This window comes from Grammomys surdaster, unplaced genomic scaffold (assembly GCF_004785775.1).
Source record: "Grammomys surdaster isolate TR1022 unplaced genomic scaffold, NIH_TR_1.0 129, whole genome shotgun sequence".
Classification (NCBI taxonomy): domain Eukaryota; kingdom Metazoa; phylum Chordata; class Mammalia; order Rodentia; family Muridae; genus Grammomys; species Grammomys surdaster.
The window spans coordinates 17829406-17840664 of record NW_021604587.1 but is presented as its reverse complement, the minus strand read 5'-3'; the positions used below and the strand labels follow the sequence as shown (position 1 = coordinate 17840664).

At 52.3% G+C, this 11259-nt stretch overlaps 1 protein-coding gene across 2 annotated transcripts in view; it reads left to right on the top strand.

Annotated features, from left to right (window-relative positions):
• Positions 1–3933: 3933 nt before the first annotated feature.
• The window catches only part of Ebf4 (EBF family member 4), a 72153-nt gene continuing 64827 nt past the window's right edge, over positions 3934–11259 (top strand). Inside the window, exons 1-2 of one of the 2 annotated variants that reach the window (XM_028755372.1) lie at positions 3934–4189; positions 4647–4768. In XM_028755372.1, coding sequence (XP_028611205.1) covers positions 4187–4189; positions 4647–4768 — 125 coding nt within the window. In that variant the 5' untranslated portion in view covers positions 3934–4186. Of the gene's footprint in view, positions 4190–4631; positions 4769–11259 lie in introns of those variants that run through there. The other variant, XM_028755364.1, reaches the window with a different exon arrangement.

Genomic DNA, 11259 nt, shown 5'->3' with positions numbered 1-11259 from the left:
AACACTCTGGGGACTCCAGGGGGCACTATAGTACAATACACAGACTGTCCAAGCACTAGTCAGCCTAAAAAGACTTTGTGTCTGTTTCTCACAGTTTTCACTGGGCTGGGGCAATGGGTAAATAGCCCTTCTGTTCAAACAGTACTATCTCAAGATCAGACTTACCAGAAGGAATAATAAAAACAAAACAAAACAAAAACCCCAAAATCCAAACAAACAAAAAACCAACCCTAAGCTCCTCAGCACAGTGAGGGAGGCACCAGCAAGACACCCTAGGTGCTGGGAGCTCCCACCTCTGAAAGTCAGCCAGTCTTTCAATTCCACAGGTTCATTCTTCTGGCTGATAGATCTGTCTCTCTTCCCAAGTCTGGGCCCTTCTGTGCTCGTCTCATCCCTGATTCTCTGACAGTCCACATCCTCTGGGAACACACTGATATTTATGCGCCTACCTCTGTGAGCTCCGGGAGGGCACCACTGGGCTCTGTTTTTCCACTTACACTCTAGCACTGGGCACATGACAAGAATCTTTTTGAACATGAACATGAATATCCATGAAGCAAAAAGGTGAGGTAAGAGGTTCTGGCCTAACTGTTCCAAAAGTGAGACCTTGACTGGGCAAGAGTAGAGGAAGGCATTTCTCTAGGCTTAGACCAAGCCTCCTCTGTCTGTTACCATGGTTCCATACCCCTTAAATTCTTATCTATAAAGCAGTCCTAGTATGGAGAAAGGGATAAATCTTTCCCCAAAATAAGATAAAAAATGTAAAATAAAACATCATTCCAAGAAACAGATTTGTGGCTGGAGCTGAAGAGAGATTCAACTCTGATCCCAATGACTACTCTAACGTTTGTCCAGGAAATACCCCGAGTCTCCCAGAACCTTTGCTTCTTGATTTGGTAGCTCTAACCCAGAAGCCCTTCACTGAAGCTGCAGGGTCTGCTAAGTCTCAAACATCATCCTGGCTGGTCCTTTTCTATTCCGTGGGGTAAGTTAGGATAGAGTAGAAACTATTCAGGTCAGGAGGTCCCCAATATCTCTCAATGCTACCTTCCTAGGTCAGCCTGTTCCTTCATTTTCCCAGGTTATTTCTGAGCTCTTGTCCCTCAAATCTATTTAGAGCCACAATGCACCACCAAAAAGGCACAGGGGCTCACTCCACTGTGCCCTGGAAAGAAAAGCAATGCTTACGTTTGAGTCTTCCTCCTGGAAGGGACGGCAGAGTAAAATACAAACAGCCTAGAGTTCAGTCAGTGGAGAGTTCTTTGTCAGGCAAGCAAGGCACTGGCACAAGGGAAAGAGGACTGTCTGGTGAGATATACCGGGTCAGCCAGCAAAGGGCCTAGAATGTCCCCAAACAGTCCCTAAATGTGAGAAGCCATGAGAGACACTGAACTCTTCCTAAGAAGGTTATATATACTCCAAATCAAGCAGCACTTTAAAACCTGCAGGAGGATGGAGGGTGTTTGGGTAGACACCCAGGAGACAGAAGGGGAAGCTGCCAGCAAAACAGGGTATGTATCTCCTTCAAGCAGGGGTGGAATCTAGTGTTGAAATCTGTTATTATCAGAGAGGTTTTCTGTGGGTACTGGGGCAGAGAAAAGGGCATGGAAAACCTGACAGAGGTAGCTGTAGATAGAAGAAAAAGGTATCAGAGATTACCTGCCCCATCCCATTCCAAAGCCTGTGGGCTGCCGACGGGCGGGGGGAGCTGTGGACACACACAGAAGGTGCACTGGCTTGTGAAGGATGGGCATGTGAGAACTAAGTTGGACCACTGTGGCCTACAAGCCCAGTCACTTGTGCTGGGAGCTCTTGCTGCTCCTCTCCTGCCCCGTGGTCCAGCCCAGCTCTAATTTCCTCAGTTGATGGTCAGCACAGACAGAAGACAGAGGCCCAAGCTAGGATGTGATCTTCTCAAACACAGCCTCATATACTGTAGAGAACACATGAATTCTTGAACAACAATGAGGGGAGCGGGGCAGACACAGCAGCCCAGCATCCTCAGAGGGTGGGAGGAGAAAGAGATCACACTACTTGTCTGTGGAGTAGCTTCATCAGACGGGTGGGAGAAGGAGGAAGAGATGTAGTGATTAGATACTGTAGGTCTGAGGGCCAGAAGCCCCAAGAGGACCGCTGAGTCAAAGCAGAAGCAACAGTTCCAGAACAGGGAGGAGTCAGACTGTGAGCCTCCAGGAGTAGCCAGCTGAGCCTAAAGCAGCTTTAGTGAATGCTCCTGTGAAGTTCTGCAGAAACAAGAGAGACAGAGGTTGTAGGAGGTGGGGAGAAGGGGGAGGATTTTTAAGAATGGGAAGTCTTACCAGGCAGTGGTGGCACACACCTTTGGGAGGCAGAGACAGGTGAATTTCTGAGTTCGAGGCCAGCCTGGTCTACAGAGTGAGTTCCAGGACAGCCAGGGCTACACAGAGAAATCCTGTCTCGAAAAACAAAACAAAACAAAACAAAACAAACAAAGAATGGGAAGTCTTAGCTAGGGATAGTAGCTGGGGCAGGTGTGATCTCAACACTCAAGCTCTCTGATGCTGCCTCTGATGTGACAGGTCTGGGATGGCCTTCAATTCTGCATTTGTCACAAGCTACCAATGACAATGCTGCCTCCAGGAGCCATGCTATGAGGGACAAGGTTTAGAGTCAGCTAAAGGGATGTAGAGGCCAGTTGGAAAAGAATTCATTTTGAGAAACCTGCTTCTGATAATTCTGTGGGTAAAGGACAAGACCGTGAAAAGTCTTCGTGAGACTGGCAGTGTCCCTTCTTCCTCCTTCACGGGTGACAGGTGTTGAAAAACTGGGCAAAAAGGGAGAGTGGAGACCAAAGAGGTCAGGAGAAGAGGCAGAGAACTTTGGTGTCCCTGGGGTCCTCTCTCTGGGTCAGCGCTAGGCAGGATATTAAGGGCTGGCTTGGAGCATGCTCCATTTCACCCCCAGGAAGATGAAGATCTCAGAGTGCAAACAGCAGCAAGGGCAAGGCCACCCTTTATTCCCCTTTTGCTGTTCTGCAGGAAACTGCTGGGCTCAACCCACGGTTTGCTGATAGCCCGTAGGTCACACAATGGCTATGCCCCAAGGTCGAAGGCCAGACGATTTCTGTGCAGAAATAAAAGATGAATGGACTTAGAAGGCTGGAGAGAAAGAGCTGGGCTTAGGGTTAAAGAGCCCAGCTCACCTGAGCCTTTGAGAAACTTCTACTTGCTTTCAGAAGTCAAGAGATTTCTCAAAAGCTCAGGTGGGGATGTAAACTTAAGTTTAGGCAATCCGAGGACAGGAGCAAGAATAGGAGGTGCATGACTCAGGTAGCTCAGCTTGTCTGGAGCTCCATCCCAACACAAGGTGAGACAGACCCTTAAGCACTAAAGCTGCGGAGGTTAAGCCGAGGTCAAGTGGCACCAAAGGAGCAGCGACTCCCAGAATCAACCGTTGGCTGAGGAGAGGGCGGCGCATACTTAGGGGAAGAAGATGGGACCACAAAAATGCTGGAGCTTCGTCTGGTGGCGACGGGGAGGCCGAGGTGATCCCGGAACGCGGTGTGACGAGCTGCCCTGCTTAGGCTAGGCTTCCTCGCTGCGCAGCCCGCAGCCGGTCCTTTCTCCTCCTTCCCCCGGCCAGCTTCCCGGCGCCCCTCCACCGAGGCCGTGGCCCCCAGCCCGGCTACCGACTCGCCAGGGTCCGCCCCGCCGCCGCGGCCCCAGCCCGGCCGCTCCTCCCCCGATGATGTCACGTCCCTGGCCGCCCCTCGGCCGGCCTCGCGCCCCGCCCCCGCCTCCCCTGGCCCCGAGTCCCCTGGGCCCACCCGCTTGCGACAGCCCTCCTCTTGCCCGTGCTCCCTCCCTACGGCTCCCGCTCCCCAGGGAGCGGCGGCGGCGGCGGGTGGCCAAGGCCCCCGGCCCAGGCCCCCGGGAGCTGCGGGCGGCGGCGGCCGCGGCGGGGAGGCGCGGGGACCGGGCCCCGGGGGGACTCGGCCGGTCTGCTGCTGCTCCTGCTGCAGGTGCTGCCGCCCGGGGCAGCGGCAGGCCCGGGGCGCCGGAGCACTCGGGGGCCTGGCGGCGGCTGCATCTGCTGGCCCGGCGCCGGCCCTGCTTTTCCGCGGGACGCGCGTCTGCTGCTGTTGCTGCCGCCCGGGCCACCACCGTCGCCGCCGCCGACCTCCACGGCCGCAGCCTCCCCCTCTCGGATGGTAATCAGCGCCCCGCGCGGGCGCCGCGGGCGGGCGGGGGAGAGGCCCTGGTGGGGGGAGGGCGGGCACCTCGCGGGGCGCTCGCCCCCCCTCCGACGACCGCGGCGCTGGGCAGCCGCCAGAGCGCGCCTCTGGGGCGCCTCCGTGCGGAGCCGGTGCGGGCTCCGCTCTCAGTCTGTTCACCGGCTCTCAGGCCGCGGGGGAATCCCTCCATCTCCCCGCCCCGCGCCCCGGGAGGGGAGGGGACAGCGCCGGCGCCCGGGGACCCGTTTTCTCTGAGAGAGCACCCGAGAGGCGAACGGCACTGAGGCACCGGGACTCCGTGCAGCGCTGCGCTCCTGGAGGCTCCTGGTGCCGTCGGGTCGGGCTGAGCTGAGACGCCCACAGCCTCGGCGGGACGGGATCCCTGGCAGTGGGGGGCGCCCACGAACTGCGGGTCCTTATGTTCCCCGCACAGGACGCTCTGCCCCGCGGTGGGCTCCACCTGAAAGAGGAGCCGCTGCTGCCCTCCAGCCTGGGCTCGGTGCGCTCCTGGATGCAGAGCGCGGGCATCCTGGACTCCAACACCGCGGCGCAGAGGTAAGCGCTCCACCGGACCTAGCACGCTGGTTGGACCGCTTAGTGTCGCCTTCGTCCTGTACTAGCTACCGGAGCGAGGGGTGGAGGGAGTCCTAACTCTTGACTGTTCCGATGACGTCTCCTGTTCACCCTGTGTGAGTTTGACTTCTTCCTGAGGATATGGGACGGGTTGCTCACTAGGGTCCAGGGCATCGGAGGTGGTGTCGCCTCCTTCCACACACCTTGGGCCATGACCCAGTTACTAGCCATCTAGAGATGTACAGATCCTTCTTTCTGTGCAGTCTCTACCGTTTCCCTGTCCATTTCCGCGGCTACCCAACAAGAAAGGCAAGAAACTCTGTGGTGTACAGGACCAGAGATGTGGGTGGGGCCGAAGAAAGACTAAGTTAGTTAGCCTTGCTGAACTGATAGGGGCTGAGAAGAGGCCCCCCCCCCCCCCCGACTACTCTGTCAGGTGGTTTGGGGCAGATCCTGAAGGAGACTGGAAGCTCTTGGGAGTTAGCAGAATCTGCTCTGGTTACTTTTCAGGGCGAGGAATAGGGGTCTAGGCAGAAGACTTCTGTAAGGAATGGACTCCAGGATTTAGATGGGGACTTTGAAGGCTGGTTAACCCAGTCACTGCAGCAGCTGGAACCTGGTCTCTGTAACGCTTCCTCTGATTATACAACATGGAGGTCATATGTATGATCAGAAGCTCGTGGTGCCTAGCACTAGGTAGGGACTGTCCCTTCGGACAGGCAGGACAGGGTAGGCACCGGGTCTTCAGGAAATTTGAATAGCTGCTGTCCAGTATCTGAAGGATGTCAAAGCAGACCAGAGCTGGCACATCACTCCCTTTCACACACCCAAACTTGTTCAGATATCACTTGTGGTGCACCCCAACCTCACCCAGTAGTAGACACAGAGTGTTTGTGGATAAAGAGATGCAGTATTTTTGCACATCTGTCTTCACAGAGAGAGTGCTGAGCTTTCTGTTGAGTGATCCCTCCTGGACAAAAAAGGGTATTCCAGATGAGCCGAGTCCAGTAAGTTAGAGTCTCTAGTTAGAGCGGTCTAGCTAGAGACTATAGAAACACAATAACAGTTGTTTAACAGTGTGTTGGTATATTTCCTTCCCGTGTTCCCCCCTTAAGGTTTGTCTTGTGCTATCCTTAAAACTGTGTGTGCCTCTTTTTCTGCTGGCTTTGGCTTTCCCATTGAGGCGGTCGTGTGAACTTATAGAGTATTAGACTGGAAGTTGCTGTTTCTTTCAGAGTTTGCTCTCTACCTGCCCAGGGCTGCCAGGTTAGATGAGGGGAAGCAGAGGTGCCAGAGATGGTATCCTGAAAGTGGGTGAAGGGGCAAGAAGTCTGGGCATGAGACTTTCAGCCTCAGCAATCCTAGTCACCAACACTGTTATCTACACAGAGAAAGGCTCTTGAGTGGGGTCTATTCTAAGTCCCCAAGACCACATAACTGAAGCCCAAAGGCTTCTGAGGTTTGAACAGAACAGTTTTCAGGCCTGAGCTTGCTTGGCCCCAAGTCTGGAACCTGTCATTCTAGGACACAAATTGAAAGTTTGCAAACATGTGGGTGACTCTCTTCCCGCTTCCAGAGGGGAAACTAACACTTGGTCCTCGTTTCTTTGCACATTGCTTGTCCTTTCCCCGGTGTGTATTTCCCCCCTCAATCCTCTGCTCTGGTCTTCCTATCCCAAAATGTCACAAGAAACATCCATCTCCCAGCCTCCCCTTCATCTTCCTTCCTTGTCTGGCTGCACGCTCCTGCAGTGCTGCTGGGTGTGGGTGGTCTGTGCCCTCCTCACTTTCACCCCACAGCCACTTGGTTTGTGTAGCTTATGGATGGCTAGTCTCAACCCCACTGTCCCCAGATACCACTTTTAACAATCACACTCCTAAGTCCTAGACGCCATTCCTCCCTGGCTTGAAGGATAATTCACACTCCTGGTCCTGCACTCTGACTTGCCACTTTAAGGATGGTTACCACGGGCTGCTGTCACTGGCACATCCCAGACAGCTGGCATTCAAGGCTCATCACAATGTGACCCCAGCTTTCTTTTCCAGCTTCTGTATGATAATGTTGAAGAGTCAACAAGTCTGTCAGACCTGCTTTCTTTTTTTTTTTTTTTTTTTGGTTTTTCGAGACAGGGTTTCTCTTGTAGCCCTGGCTGTCCTGGAACCCACTCTGTAGACCAGGCTGTCCTCGAACTCAGAAATCCACCTGCCTCTGCCTCCCAAGTGCTGGGATTAAAGGCGTGCGCCACCACTGCCTGGCTCAGACCTGCTTTCTTTTAAAACAGTTCTCAAGCCCTTAGCATCATGCTGTAGAGCTTTAGCGAGCCTTGAGCACCCCCAACTCCTTTTCAGCACCCACTCTGTTCGTATCTTCCTCCCTGCCCAGGGGAAGGGCTCTTAAAGTTACCTAAACTACAAGACAGGCTCTGCTGTCCTCAGCCTGTCTCTGCTTTCCTGGCTCTGACAACTGAGGCTTTCCTGTAGGGCAAAGATGGCAGTCTGTTCATTTCTTTCTGTAGCCCGCAGGCTTAAGTAGTCCACCTAGACGGCTCCAAAAGCTTTCTCTACCAGATGCCTCTCATCACTTCAGTTCCAGCAACTGTCCTGCATCCCTCAGCTACCCATCTCCATTTTTAAAACTTCAACTTTACAAAAATGCCAAAGTTTGGAAGAAAGTAGACGAGGAGGAAAAGGCTCAGAAGGCTTTGCTAAGATCAGTGAGGGAACCTCTGCTGAGATGAAGGGAAATTCTGAGCATAGGATGTAGGGAAAGAAGAGGAAATGCATACCCACCCCGTAGGAGGGGAGGGGAGGGGAGGGAAGGGAAGGGAAGGGAAGGGAAGGGAAGGGAAGGGAAGGGAAGGGAAGGGAAGGGAAGGGAAGGGAAGGCTTCTTGCTCCTTTGCCAAGGTCTCTTTAACAGGGATGTCTGCTCCAAGGCCCCTGGCCATTGTTGTGACTCCTTCTGCCCTGAATCAATAGGAATTTACCTTTGAGACCTATCCCCAGGCCATTCCCCATCCTCCTCAGACAAGTCTTCCTGCACTGGGCTTAGCAGAGATGATAGTGCTTTTCTCCTTCTGATGTGTTTCCCAGGCTGGGGAGACTAGAGAGCTTGGCCACCCCTAATCCTGCAGTAGTGGAGATACTAGAACTGCCCATCCTACCAGTCAGTCACTGCTCAAGGAGCAAGGCCATAGAGGAGGAAGGCAGCTGGGGATGTCTTTCCTGTAAGCAGCTGCAGGCTAGCCTCTCTGCTAGGAAATGCTTTTGTTTGCTTTAATAATTAATAGCTGCTCCTCATCCTGGAACCTGGCTGGCAGGCAGGCCTGTGGGTAGATATCGAGAGGGTTGGCAGAAGAGAAATGGAATGGATGAATAGCCAGTAGGTGGGACTGAAAGCCATGGAGGAAGGTGGTAGAGTTCACTCATGAGAGTTTTCTTTCCCCTGCCTACCATTTAGACCCGGGTCGCTAAGTTGGTAGGAGTAATAAGCAGTAATAAGAGGGACTTCGAAGCCTCCATTGACCTGAGCCTCCTCTTCATCTACACACAGGTTCTGGGTGGCTGTCCTTAGGTACCAGGTTTTCCCTCTGTGGGTACCACTGAAGTGGGTGTGCCCTGTGTGTTACGGCTTGTATCTTCTTTGATGTGCATCTTGGCTAGGTTCTGAGAATACCAAGGCCTGGGCAGGGCTAGGCCAAGAGATCTTGGCTGGAGACAGGCACATCATGATGCTAACCACCGGTCCTGGGGACACAGCGGATGCCTAAGGGAGAGCTTGGGTACCTCTGGATGCTTAAAAAGGAAGGAGGATTTGGAAGAAATGAACATGGAACTTTAGCAGCCAGGCAGGGTGGGGAAGAGAAAGGCTGGATTGAGCAGAAGAACTTGAGGCAAACCTGAGGCCAGCGACGAAATACGGGAGGCATTGTTTTTGTTGGAGATAGAGGGTGGTCAGCAGAGCCCACTTCCAATGTTGATGACGTCAAGATATGTCCCATCAGGTCAACATCTCAGACTCGAAGATGGATCAGGCTCGAGCCAAAGTGCTGTTGAAGGCAGAACCTTGGGCTGCCAGGTGGGCCAGACTTAACATTTGGCAGGAAAATGGAAGGCAGAACCCCCGAGGGGTGGCTTGTCCTCTGAGGGGATGCAGAAGGTTATTGTTAAATTGCTATTTATAGTAAGTGTGTGATCAAGCACGAGTGTTGTGTGAATAGAGAACAGAGACTGCAACAGGAGCTTTGCCTCCTAGAGAGTTCTGGATGCCAGGAGGAGAGCCCTGGGCCATCTTGCTCAGCCTTACAAGAGAACATCTCCAGGGACCTGCTGGGTGGGCTCAATAATAGCAACCAGATACTCTGTTGCCTTACCATGCCAACTAGCATCCCTGTGTGTTCTGGAGTGCAGCTTACCTTAGTGGTCCAGGCTATGAAGATGAAGTTGTCCTTGTTCATTTGGCCTTGAAGTCCCAAACAGTGCTCACAAAAGCCTAGGGATACCAAACCTTACTACAAGGCAGGACGCTTCTGTCCAAAACGTGTATGTCCAAGCTAACTTTTTTCCTGGTGTTTCAGAAGGTCTCCTTAAATCTTGGGCCTATGTAAGAGCAGAGAATGTGACGTGGTAGAAAGACTGCAGTGAAGGCTCCCAAGCCTGGGTTCTCTAGAATAGAAATCCATCCTCTACCACCTCAACCCTCTCCAGAGCTGAGAGGAAAGTGTTTTGACTTTGTGTTTGAAACAACCTTTCTGAGAAAGTGAAGAAATGTGTTGTTTGTTTTGGATTCTTGCAAAACTGGTTATCATGGTTTGTTTGTTTGTTTGTTTGTTTGTTTGTTTTTGTCACTTGGGGACATTTATCTGAAGAAGGTACATGCTCTATTTCCCATGATGCTAAGGGAATGAAATGTTACTGAAGTACGGCTCCAATAGTACACATGCTGAGCAGGCCCGAGCTCACCTGCATACACCATAAACCTGGAATCTCCAGAGTTGCCCTTAGGCCCCAGGAGCTAAAGTTCTGCTGGCTTTACTTCTATCCAGTACTTCTGGGTGGCTGGCAGTTAAAACCCACTCTCATCTTCTTAGTCCCCTTGGTTGGCAGAGAGTCTACCTCAGCCAGCGTCTACTTCTTAAGGCTTGAAGACTTAGGAGGCCAGAGCTTGTTCTGCCTACAAGTACACGTGGCAACAGCAAGCACAGGAGGAAAACAGCAATAGGAGCTGGAAGGTCGACTCTAGTGAAGAGAGAGCCACAGTTTGAATCCCAGCCTCTCTCCCCCCACCCCCATCTGGAGGCTCACAAATGCCTGTGATGTCAGCTCCAAGAGAATACACACCCTCTTCTGGCCTCTTTGGGCACACAAATGCATATGTACATGGGAGTACACATAAATAAAGTAAATCTGGAGGAAAGGATGTTGACTTAAAAGGGGCCAGAGTTACTGGAGTACTGAGTACCTGACCCAGTACTCGGGTGGGATGGGTCTGAAGTCCTTGGTCTGTGTTTCTGTAGTTCTTCATAGACTCACGCTATGGCTGCCTACAGGTAGCTTGATGGGCTACCTTCTTGCCTTTGTCTCCCTCCATGCCTGCAGTTCCTGGAATTAGTCCAATAAGCTGTTGCTATTTGGGTTTTCACCCTAGGGAGTTCTCTGCTTCTAGGAGAACATAAATGAGACACTTGCCTCTCTCTCCATGACTCAGGGGCTCCATCCTCCATCCCTCCATCTTTCTTTCTTTTAGATAAGTAGACATCCCCAAGTTTCTTCCCACCCTCCGGAGGTTGCCTTGGACAACTCCACTTTGGAGAGCACACGACCAGAGATATTAGCCTTTATCTGTATCTATCTGAGCAGAGAGGATGTGGCCATAGGTACTATCAGAGCACTGGGTACTTTGTTCATGGTTACAGCATGTTTCTGTTTCTGTTCTTTAACTGTGATTTGTTTTCTAATTATGAGAGCAGCAGCTTCTCCCAAGGGGAGAAGAGAAAAAAAAGTTTCCCTCCCTCCTCCCCAGGTCTCTCCCTTTGTAGCTTGCAGTTCTATGTAAGAGGTGCTAATCACTACTGAAGTTCCAGGCAACAGAGACTACTAGGGAAGGAAGACATGGGCCAGCCTGCTTCTGTTTCCTTTTGCTTTCTGTCCTCTGTACAACATATTCCTTATAGTATTCTGTGTCATGCACATAGAAAATACTAGATTCTTCTCAGCAAAATCTTTTCCCATTTTATCTCAGTGCTAATTAGCTAACGCATGACTGAGGTAAACTGGAGACTTCTCAGGCAAGGAGCAGAAAATGGGCCAAGCTGGAGGTCTTCCCATTTTATTGGCCAACCATGGTCTGAAGGGGACTAAAGGCTGTCATTGATACTGTTCTGTGGTAGTTCATGATGAGCGAAATATCAACTGGTCAATGCTGCCCCGTGGAAGGCTGTGAGTGAGTGGGGGTGGAAGGCTGTGAGTGAGTGGG